General features: G+C 31.4%; 1 protein-coding gene across 2 annotated transcripts; it reads left to right on the top strand.

Moving 5' to 3' along the window:
- The first annotated feature begins 4,390 nt into the window (after positions 1 to 4,390).
- On the top strand, positions 4,391 to 12,410 carry LOC121217886 (probable carbohydrate esterase At4g34215). 2 transcript variants are annotated; one of them, XM_041094460.1, is made up of 2 exons: positions 4,391 to 5,103; positions 12,061 to 12,410. In XM_041094460.1, the coding sequence occupies exons 1-2, from the start codon at positions 4,495 to 4,497 to the stop codon at positions 12,082 to 12,084; spliced, it is 633 nt and encodes a 210-aa protein (XP_040950394.1). In that variant the 5' UTR covers positions 4,391 to 4,494; the 3' UTR covers positions 12,085 to 12,410. The 2 variants fall into 2 exon arrangements, with proteins under 2 accessions (XP_040950394.1, XP_040950393.1); XM_041094459.1 differs by lacking the exon at positions 12,061 to 12,410 and adding an exon at positions 6,140 to 6,575 and having other exon boundaries at positions 4,398 to 5,103.
- Positions 12,411 to 12,651: the final 241 nt, after the last annotated feature.

The raw sequence follows: 12,651 nt of genomic DNA, 5'->3' as shown, positions 1-12,651 counted from the left end.
AAGTGTACAAGCCAACTTTTCTATCTCTAGTTCAAATGCTAGAGTCTCTTATTCTTACCTAGTCATAAAGAAAACAAACAAAAATTAGAAAATTTCACCAATCCCCGGCAACAGCGTCAAAATTTGGTGGGCGTTGAAACCACCAAATATAAATTCTTACGACAAAATAAAAGTAATTAGCAGTATAGAGCAGTAGGGTCGAATTCAAAGGGACTGGCTATCTAATTTCGCCTTTTTTCGTGACTAGAATCGATGTCGCGGTCATAGTCGTGCCCACGACTTATGCGTAGAAATGCTGAAAATAAAAAAATAGAGGGGGTTTAAATTGGTTAAGATAAATAAATAAGAAAATACAAAATTAAAATAAAACAGATCTAGAAATGTGAAAAATAAATAAATTTAAGATTAGCCTTAGCCTCGATGTACTCCAATCTTAAATCGATCCTTGAAATAGATTTTCCTTTCCAAGCAATAAGCTAATTATAGCGATCAAGAACGTCCCGATCGCCAACTTTTCCTTAAGTAGTCAATTCCGGTACGACCTGCAAACCAACTCTTGCCAAATTTCTAATTGCGATACACGTGTTCGCAATTTAAGATTTTGACAGCCTTGCGCTCTGAAAAGCCCAACTCGAATCAATGACCTCAACCGCGTGGGTAGTTTAAATCCGATCTCTATCTCCCTTAACGGAATCCAACTGGCTTTTCCCACCTAGACATGTCAATTTGTTCGTGGGAATTCGAACATAGCACGGCTGATTCGTCTTCCCAACTATACGCTAAACAACTCCAACCCAGCGTACACTTTTTGAATCGAAGCTGAATCAACTTTAAAGGACGAATTTGTACTATCTCATATACCGAAGAGATAGAAAATACTACGTTGAGAGGTTTTTTGAGTGGACTCGTATCTCACGATTGTTTTATTGGAGTAATTTTCGGGCTAAAGCTAAAAAAGAGTTTAGTTAATCATGAAAAGAATTTTAATAAATGGTTTAAATGAACTTGTGGAAAGTGGAAAGAGAAAGGGCCTTGGAAGGAATTAAACCAAAAAGGTTGAAAGTAAAAAAAATGAATGAAACCGTATGGGAATTGACGCTGGAAAGGAAAGAAAAAAAGAAAAGAATTTATTAGAGCCAAAGCCGAAGCTAAAGTGTGTTCTATTGGTTGTAGCCACTACGTATTTATACATACTTATAGAACTAAAATTTAGCTAGATTTTTCCTAAATATTATCATTAAATAATTCTAAATATTATCACTAAATAATTCAAAATTTAAAAATTAAATTTAAACTAGAATTTAAACTAATTACAAAGTTGTAACAATATCAAAATCCTTCAATCTTTATCCAGCCACTTTTAAAAAAAATCTTCAACCCTTCAATCTTTATCCAATCATCTTTGAATGTTCAATCTTTCAATCAAGCCATCCTCTTTGCTTTTTGTTCCAATTTAGTCCTTTTTTGTAAGAGTTTGAATTCAGCACACCAACTTCATTCCTAATAAGAAAAATCCAAATTCAATAGCATTTTATTTGATAATTAGTCAAAAATAAATATATTAAAAATACGAATTTATCTTGCTATCATAGACTATGTTTGATAAACTGAAAAATTAAGTATTCAATTTAATTTATAAAATATGTTTGGTGTATTACCTAATATTAATACTAAATATGATTATATTGTTTGATAAAAGATAATATAATCTATCTACTTATCATTGTTCACTTTTTTTTTTGAAAAAAAAAATCTATCCGACAATTTTTACTATGGGTTATCAAACGTGTTTAAAAAATTAATTTGATAAAAATGTTAATTTTTAGTTGATTGGATATCTTTTACACTTTTATCAAATAAGGTCTTAGTATCTTTTATTTATTCTTTTTGTACCAAATATATATAATAATTTGCAAAATTTAACAAAAGTAAAGATTCATTTCATTTTAATGTAAAATTTTAAAAATAAAATAATTTTATTTTTTAACTGATAAATAATTATACACCTGCTTATTTCATTCCATACTTTTTTTGTTGAAAATAAAATTAAATGTTGAAACTCAATGAAATTAAAATTTTCAATCATTTATCAAATAAAAATTATACATGAACATTGATCTAATGTGTAATGTCATACATGAAATTTGATTTTTTTTTGTAATTTTATACATGAAATTTTGATTTGATTTAATTTTCACAAATCACTAACAACATTATCGAATTAACACTATTTTACTCTGATATATTGCTTACGCAAACAATTATATTAATTCGATATGAAAATTAATGTATATATATTGATTTCTTTAAATATGCACAATTGAATCATAATTAAAGTTTCATGTGTATAATTACACCAAATCAAAGTTTAAATATCAAATTGTACATCGAATCAAAATTAATGTATAGATTTAATATTTTTCCCTATTTAAATTCATTAAATTCGGGTCAAATCTATATATATCATATATAAATATACATTTATATGCCATTCCATATTATTCTTTTATTACATTTCTATAGATGAACAATTTAACAAATTTAGACTTAATAATTTTATTCAAAATTTGAATTAACTATTAGAGTGGATATAAAGTCAAAAAATGTGAAAAAGTTGATATCATAACAAAAATATGATTGTTGCTTCATGCCTGTTATTATGATGAAATAAAACAATTATGAAGTATTTAAGGACAAATGATGGTTTAGCCTATAAAACTAAAGTTAGGCTATCCATCACTTAAAGCTAAGCTTCATAAACATCACATCATTTGGGCTAAAGTAAATTAGCTACCATGCTTAGTGTGTGATTAATTAACTTAATCTGCCAACAATTATGGTCTTCTTTAAACCACCACAAAACATAAATAAAAGTGGGTTTTGAGTTTTCTTATCTCTCCATTTTAACAACTTGATGATTAACAATAAAAGTTGATAAATAAATCTAGCCCACCGTCTTTTAGTTTTAGATTTTAAATATTATAATATATTTAGCAAACACAATATATTTTAAATATTGCAAGTATTTATCACAATAAAAGAACCAAAACGTCGAGTAGAGTCATAAAAAAAACTAAATATTTATCAAATTAAAGAGGACGATAACAAATTTATCCCTAAAACAAAATATTTTCACCATCATAAACAACAATAGGAAGGAACAAATATCACATAAAGCTTAATGTAACACGTAAGGAGAATAGATAATGACGTGGTGAGATGTAACAAAAATCAGGCCCTGATTTTCCGTTGCATGCATCTTTCAGTTGCAGGATTTTAACAAGGTTTTATATTGAAAATTTGTAGGTTTTCAAAATCAATTAAATTTATCGTTTTGTTGGTTCGATTAATTTATATGGTTTAATTTATCATTTAAATTGCAAATGTGTTTGTTGAGTCTTATGGACCAAACGTGTTTGTTAAACTTTTTTGAGAAGTGCGACATTGAGAATCAATGTCAGAGCTGCTGGTGTTGGTACCCCAGTCATGACAGCTGCACCTATTGTAGCTGGCGGTGGAGGCAGTGTTGTTCCTCCTCCTCCTGCAGAGGAAAAGGAGGAACTAGAGGAAGAGAGTAATGATGCTATAGGATTCAGTTTGTTTGATTTGAATCTCCTTTTAGTACGTGATTTGGTCGATTACAGGTTGTTATAATATAAGATTATGAAAGGAACATTGGGTGGGAAGACAGAGGTCAGTGCTGGCCAGTTAGACCCTGGCACTATTTCATATTACATCACGTGATATGAAAATACAAACAATAATATATCAAAGTTTTTATAATACAACTTGTTAATTTACCAAAATATATTTTTAAAAATTAAATATTGAATTTATTATATATCATGCTGGATAAAATTTTAAATCAACCCGATATTTTTATTTTATTGATCTAAAATTATCTATATTAATATATATTTTTAAGAATTAAAAGTGTTTTTAAAATTATAAAATTCAATTATTAAAAAAATAAATTAAAAAGATATAAGCCTAAATGATTTGAAAGAAAAACAAAAGAGCTAAAGTGAGGGTGCCAGCCTGTATAGGTACAAATTTTTGGGCATTCCAGTTATCCTAAAAGGGACTAGGGACGAGGCTGATAACCCCTACCAACCAAGCCAACATTTGGAATAAAATACACGTGATGACTGGTATGCCATGCGATGATGTGGATATTATCTTCGTGTATGTATGTAGTTTGCGTAAGTAATATAATGGATTAATATAATTATTTGTGTAAATAATATATCAACCAAAGTAGAATACGATGATTGGTTAAGAAAATATGAGAAGAATTTTATTAATTGTAGTTAAACTCTACCATCTAACAAAATTAATTAAAAGTTCAATTAGATGTGATAATGAATTATGGTTAAAGCTAACAAATTTGATTGTGATGGGGATCTTATTTTCATGCGAGACGCATAACCATATAAGAAGCCAACATATTTGGTTTCAAGCTTCTAAGAGATCTAGCTTTTGCAAAGTGCCTGTATGGGATATATGCTTTCACTCATTCTCTTGGCTCTTCTGGCTCACGCCACCTCTATATCATGTCAAAATATACTTGAACAAAGGATGAACATAATTATCCTGGCAGGACAAAGCAACATGGCCGGTCGTGGAGGCGTCGCTAATCACAGTGTCAGGGGGATTCCCACATGGGATGGCGATGTTCCTCCACAATGCCAACCTAACCCTTGGATCTTCAAGCTAAGTGCGGACATGGCATGGGTTGAAGCCCGTGAGCCAATCCATGCTGACATTGATGTCAAGAAAACAAATGGGATTGGACCCGGGATGGCATTTGCCAATGCTGTGTTGAGCAAGGACCCAAACTTTGGGTTGGTGGGATTGGTGCCTTGCGCCATTGGAGGGACCCATTTAAGCCAATGGCAGAAAGGGGGGTTCCTTTACGAACAGCTGGTGAAGAGGGCTCAAATGGCGTTGCGGAGTGGGGGAGCATATAAAGCCATGCTTTGGTATCAAGGGGAGACTGATACACTATATAAACAAGATGTTGAATTGTATCAAGGTAGATTGAAGAGATTTTTCAATGATTTGCGTTCTGATCTGCAGGCTCCTAGGCTCCCAATTTTCCAGGTAATTAATACCATCTGTTTGATTGTTTCCGTTTATTCAATAGTTGCAGCTATTTTAGGGCACTTTGCAAACCTCATATTATTGGTCACTGTTAATTCAATATGGTTATACTGATTCTTTTAACCACTAGATTTGGATTTTGATTCATTCAACTTAATCGGTAGCATATCTTTACCCTGGTTTAGAATTAGGTTTGACTCGTTGTTGACTTGAATTTGACCTTTGGGTCGGGATGTAACCCATGAAACCCACCAATCCACTGGTTTAGATGATTAAAAACAGGCTTTCATGTTGGCTGATGTCGGGTGGAGTTCAATGTAATTCAAGTTGGCAAATAACTTTAACTTGCGCTTTTGTTCATTCCAGGAGCATTGAGAATCGGAAATTGCTTAAAAACTTTGAATTGTAATTTCACTATCTTTTTTCAAATTGGGGATAACTCAATCTGAATTTTGAGCTAAGACATTAACTTATAGTTAGTTTTAAATAAAGTATATATTTTAGATTAAATTTTCATTAAATTAAATAATAAGAGAACGTGATCAACTTCAATTTGGATCCTATAAACAAGTCTGGTGTTATTTTTTAGTTTAATTTGGCATCTATATTTGATAAAAAAAATTATATATTTTTGAACAAACTTAATTTTTTGGTATTTAATTAATATTTGATGAAAATTCATAATTAACTAATAATATTAATAATTTGATTTCATCAAATCAATACTAGAACCAAAATGAAATCACATATTTGATAAATTAAATGCAAAATTAAAGCAGTGTTTGAAAAGTCACCTAGTAATTGGATTTAAGTGTAATTTTGCTTGTAATTACACAAAGGCAGCATGTTTGGTTAACCAAACATAAAAAATTAAACTTAATCATATTAGCGATTAATTTTGATCAAATCAATTCTAAAACTTAAATTAAATAATAAAAAAATTACCAAAAATATATAAGTTTTAGTTCGTGTAGAATTAAAATACTAAATAAAAAAGTTGAAAATTTTCTAATAAATAGCTTTAAATGATTGGCAGGTGGTTCTAGCATCAGGACAGGGACGTTACACAGAGGAAGTGAGAGAAGCCCAGTTAAAGATAGAGCTTCCGAATGTGGAAAACGTGGATGCCAAGGGACTTCCACTGGAGCCAGATGGGCTACATCTCACCACTCCTGCACAGGTCAGACTGGGGGACATGTTAGCCCATGCTTTCCTTCACTTCCAGCCCAACCCACTCAACACCAACCATTCTCCACCCATTTTTGTTCCTTATTTTTTCATAATTGCTCAAGTTTTTTGGATGGTCATTAGTTTCAGTTAGTGACAGGTTATAGGTATATGGGATAATAGTGAAAAAGAAGACATCAAAATCTCAAAGAGATTCATATTTTATTTGGAAAAAAATTCAATTTCAATTAGATTATTATCTAATTAATTAACTGAAGCTAAAAAATTATTGTGAATGGATTTTACCTCTCTTATTTGTTATAACCTTGTTAGGCCCAAGCTCAAAAATTTTATTTTTGTTCACCAAGTCAACTCGGATCAGTCTTGTTACGCTAAAATATTGATAATTTTCTTTGTCAAGTATATCATAATTGTTTGTCAAATGCAAACCACAATATATAAGCATAAGAGCTTATCGCCAAGAGACCAATAATGTAAACCAATGACGAATAGGCTTATGAAATATTGCATTCATTTAAGAATTGAAGAACAAGGATGAAAGGTTCTTTTACCTTAAAACTGGATATGAGCAAGGCTTACAATCGTGTTGAGTAAATTTTTTTGGAAACAATGATGTCGAATATGGGTTCAACTAATTTTGCGTTGCGTTAGTATGGTGTCCTTTGTGGTTAGCATTAATGACTCTTCAACTCAATTAAAACGATTTCAAATCAGCTTTAAAACTACTCCCTACAAGAAGTATCGATGTTTTCCAAAATGTATCGATACTTGTACAATTTTATCGGTACCAAATTCGCTATCTGTTTTGAATAAAAAATTAAACACAAACAATATGTATTGATACCTATTGAATTTTATCGATACCTAAACTTTATATTAATACCATTTTTGCATTCTATTTTTAATGATCTTTCAAAAATGTCAACAAGTATCTTTACCTATAAAATTACATCGATTACCTTTTACTAGTTATCAATAAATTATTTTTGGTATTGTTGGAAACTAACAGTAACGGTCACTAAATCAGGCATTAAATGCCTCTGGTACCGATACTCATACAAAAAGTATCGATACTTTTTATTGCGGGTGAATTTAATGATATAGTATTTTCATCCCCAACGACTATTTATTTTCTCAACAACCACAACAGTTAAAAATGAATTAGATGGTATAAATATCAGCTTCTAAAAGTCCTACAACAAGAAGAAAGAATATTCAAGCTTAAAGATCAATCAAAACAACCTTTGTGCTATATATTTCCATACTTTTCTTTCAAACACTTGTGAGCCTTATTTGTATTATTTTGCTCAAGTGTTTTTCACTGTAATTTAACTTAATTTGTAAACATCTCAATCTTGTAAAGATTATTTCTTTGTTTGATTTTTTGTATCTCTTTGAAAGGAGTTGTGTCTTAAGGTTTGGGTAGAAATCTTAATGGAGTGTAAGATTAAACATTGTCCTCAAAGATTGAATAAATTAGTGAATTTGGGAAAATCTTTAGTTGTGGAAAGCTAAGGTAGTGGAGTAGGTAATTGGGGCCAAACCACTCTAAATTCTTATGTTCATTTTCTATCTTTTCTCTCTGGCGTCCACAACTTTTTTTTAAAAGTCAATTCACCCCCTCTTGGCATTTTCAGTTTGATCAATTGAGCTAACAAGTACTCTTTTGATGTCAAAGATGTTTATCATGTCTTTAGGGATTATCCATTTACGGGTGAGGTGAGCGGGGTTTAGTTGGCCTTTTGATTGGAATCAAATGTAGTGGAATAAATGGATTGTAAATCTTTTAGACTATTTTGACTCGCCAAAATGACAACTAATATCAATAATTATCTGGAGCCTATAGTACTCTAGAAATCAACTAGTGCATGAATTTTTGGTACAATCGAGTCGAAATATTGTTACCTAAGCCTAGGTGTATGATATGGAGGTGGATGCATCCAGGGCTGCATTGTATGGGAGTGTAGATATGAGTCATGTGAGGGGTAACCCTCTAACATTTCTAAAGGTTAAGTTTAATGTTAATGCATCATGTAAAAACGAAACCCATAAATCAATAATTGGTGTTGTAATTTGAGATCATAATTGTCTTGTAACACCCGTAACCCAAATTCGTAGCCAGAACAGGGTTACAGAGTATTATCGGGGTTTACAGATCAATCAGACAGAAATTTCAAATGTTTCATTACATATCAATATTCATAATAAAATCAACCAAAATCATATATATTGTCCCTTAAATGAACCCTCAAGGCCCGAAATACATATTAGAAACAAGTCGAGACTAAATCGAAAACTCAGAAATTTTTTTAGAAATATTTAAAATTTTCAACATTGTAAGGGTCACACGGCCGTGTGGCCAAGCTGTGTGATTTACATGGTCAGGAGACATGCTTGTGTCTTAGGCCGTGTGGGCATTCGAAATAGGGACACACGGTCGTGCCTCAGCTTGTGTCCATGCTCGTGTAACTCTCTAACTTAGGTCATACGGCCAAGTCACACGCTCGTGTGCTAGGCTGTGTGAGCATACTGACTTGTATTTTTAAGAATATACAAGGGACACACGGCCATGTTACCTAACCATGTATCTCACACGGCTGAGATACATGCCCGTGTCTCTACCCGTATGGACAAAAATATGCCATTTTCTAGGCCACATTTCTCACCCAAATTGACATCAACCTAGCCTGAACAAAATGCACATCAACAAGCCATAACAAGGCATTCAAATCAAGCTAAAAATTAAGTCTCAAACATGTATTATCACCACATACAACCAATATGCCCTTAGGCACATCAAATGACAACTTAAAAACATGTCAACCAAGTAACCAACCTTACCTAATTAACCTATGTAACCAAGTTAATAAAGTTCACTTTAACTCAATTATATACATACATATATCACTTATACTAACATCACAATCATACCTTAATTTCATACCAATATATATATGTTGGTTATATAAACAAAATATTACTCATCATATTTACATAAGCTAAACTTTGACTAAGATCGTACAAATGCCTATACATGCCATATAAATTGTATTTAATGTTTCAAAAACTACCGAGATAAGCTGGATAGTGTACCTTGAGTGCTGATCTGTTCGTCCAACCTTCTAAAAATCTACAAAGACATTAAATAATACTAATAAGCTTAATAAAGCTTAGTAAGTTCGACGGTTAAACAAAAATCTTATCGAACCTACTATAACAAATCAAATAAATAAAATCATTCATGTCAATTACTTGTCATTCACAACTTCAATTGATAAATACATTCGTTTTCAAATTAATACAAAAATAAATAACATGTCTTTCAAATTCATTAAATAAATCACTTTACCAAAATCTTTCCATTCGAATAACGACTTACGAATAAGAGTACATCGTCAACAGAAGCTCATAAGAGTTGGTCCATCTGAATGTGCCAACAGAAGCTTGAAAGTTGAACAGAAGCTCGTAAGAGCTATTTCACCCAATTACGCCAACCAGAAAGTAAAACACGAAGGTTTGCAACAAATGTTGAACCCTGGTTTACTTGGGTAAAATGTTGATATCTCCCTCTAATACCATCGTACATTAAATTACGAATGTACTCAAATCCCGCGTTCAATTCAAACCGAGTATCCGATTCAATATTATAATTCCAACAATAATTCATATCTAACAATAGAATAAATGCATAATACCATTCATCAATTTATACAAAATGTTAAATTTTAGCCATACGAACTTACCTAGACTTAATTGTAGTAATTGCAGAAGTTGAGGGACTATTTCACTATTTTTCCTTTTTCACAAGTATTTATGGGATCTTGATCTAAAATATAAAATTATTCATTTATTAGCAGTCATCACTAAAATTCGATCTTAGGGAGTTGAGTTTTCAGCAATAAGTGGCCTTATCTAAAATGGTAAAGGGCTTGTGGGTTGGTTCCACACTTGTAGTTATGCTTTCACACATAGGGAAGGAAATGTTTTAGCTCATCACCTAGCGAAGGAAGGGAGGAACTATGATGGTAACCAGTACTAGATTGAGGAATTACTTGCTAATTTGGAGCCATTAGCAACGGAGGAAAGGTGCTGGGTCGACCCGTTTGACTAAGCACCTAACAACAAGCTGATATGTTTGGCCTAGCATCATTCTGTTGGAAAATTTTGGTTAAGAAGATGGTTTATTGTAACAATAGAAGTTTACTTTTTTTTTTCTAAACCAAGCCGGTTTGTGATAGTTATAGCAATAAACTTTTACCGAAAAGTACTACGTAATAACACTTAGTATTAGTTAAACATTAGATAACCAATAAGTCAATATTTGCTTTCATTTTGCTTTACATGCAAAAACATCGAGGGCATTATACAAAAGTTATTAATGAATATTTTTAGTAAACTAATATGTTCAAAAATTACAGGTATACAAAACGAATATACTACATTTAGGCCACTAGATCCAACACATTCACGTTGTGGAGCTTACCTTTTTCTCTTTGGTCTTCAGCTATGGATGTTTGAGCTTCTAAGAGAGATAATATAATTGTTTTTGCTAGTTGTTTTTGTACAGGGATGGTTTTCAAGAAGAGCCCCTGATTTTAGCTTTGTTATTTTTGTTTCCATTCTTTTCATCTGACTTTTGTTGTTTCAAAGGGGTTTAATTAATGAAGTAACAACTAGATTATCCTTGAAAAATTTAAATCTTAAATGATATATAATACTATAATATATTCCAACAATCTCTCAGCCTAGCCTAATTTTAAGTGTATTGTGGTATTAGAGCTTTGGTTCAATCCTAAACAATTCATCCCCATCCCAATTATATATATAAAAAAACATATAATATTATAAATTAAATAATATGTTATCTATGTTTAAACTTATAATAAAATAAAAAATATAAATTTATTAAATATTAAATTAAAAATAATATAAATTTATTCTTAATATTTTTTTTAAAAGAAATATATGCAAGCTTAAAATGGACTTGAATTAGCCATTTACAAATATGAATGAACATGACCATAATTTAAGTCTTATATTTAGGGTAGAACTACGCTTAGATAAACATAAATTATATCAATATCATAAAATAATTTCTCTTAAACATAACTCAACTCGACTTATGGACATTTTTAATTTAATCAAGTGGAGTTTAATTCACGGGCCCTAAAACACTCGCTATCCTGCCTATAATAAAAATCCTAGTAAATTATTGAATTTTAGCAATGAAGGGTATAAGAGAGTGAAAACGAGGGGAGTTCAGTTTGAAAACAATAAGGTGATTAAATTATTTGGATCCGTCGTGAGATTCTGGTATCAACCTTGAATATACAATTTCATAGATACTCCCTTTAATTATTAAATTAAAGTTGAAAAGCAAAAGAGAAGGAAACAAAGTCATAGAAAAGGGCTTGCTAGCTTTGAAATTTTAAAGGACATTGATTGGAGAGGGTAGATTTGGTGCAAGATTCTATCATGAATCTTGATTAGAAAATTCGGGAAGAGGGAGGAAAAACTGGGGTAATTGAAAGGAACAAGGAGACCCAGCACAGTATATTTGGTCTAAGATTCATATCTTTTTGTTGGATTCATCATGTTAAATAGCAGCAGCCCACATGATTTGGTAGAAAATTCTACTAGGAACTAAAGTATCTTTTCTTTTCTTTTTATAAATTTTGGCAGCATTCAAAGTGAAATTCTGTGTTAGGTATTGACTCCTTGGACCTTGGATATTGATAACGATGCAAACTCAAATTGTGTCTTTTCCAGGAAAATGTTGTGCAAGTTCAATAAACTTAAACCTGATCATAAACTGGAGATTCTGATAGGGTTTGGAAGTCATACTGATACAAAAAAGTAGGTAGTTATGTGGGACTTTCCACTTTCCTACTTAATGAAATTGAGACGACATAACTTCAAGAGTTGCAAACATCATACTTGTTCTACATAAACTTAGAAAATGGTGGCATGGTACAGCCAAGGCATGCTGTATTAAAAACTCTTTACTTTGTAAAATAATAAATATGACTTTGAGAGGTATTTTGATCATCATTATTTTTATATAAATATTTTGATATGTAATGGATTTTACTAAATTATCAAGATACATGCATGTTGCCATACCTTTATATTAGTCAACCCGCTTTCTCACTAGTTGGAAAAATAAAATAAAAAGTAGAGTGGTTCCAAGCAGATGTGGTGTGTTACCCATGAAATTAGAATCTCGTGTTCTGAGCCTCAAGCCCCATTCGATAGCTGTCGTTTTAGGGTTCGGAATCTAGTCACAAGTTTGAATCTTTGTTTAAAATTATAATTTTTCTGTTGTTTCGTTTGATGGATTCCAGCCATTGGAAACGGGAG

Source organism: Gossypium hirsutum, chromosome D05 (genome assembly GCF_007990345.1).
Source record: "Gossypium hirsutum isolate 1008001.06 chromosome D05, Gossypium_hirsutum_v2.1, whole genome shotgun sequence".
Classification (NCBI taxonomy): domain Eukaryota; kingdom Viridiplantae; phylum Streptophyta; class Magnoliopsida; order Malvales; family Malvaceae; genus Gossypium; species Gossypium hirsutum.
The sequence above is the reverse complement of the archived record's forward strand: the minus strand, read 5'-3'. Positions and strand labels throughout refer to the sequence as shown.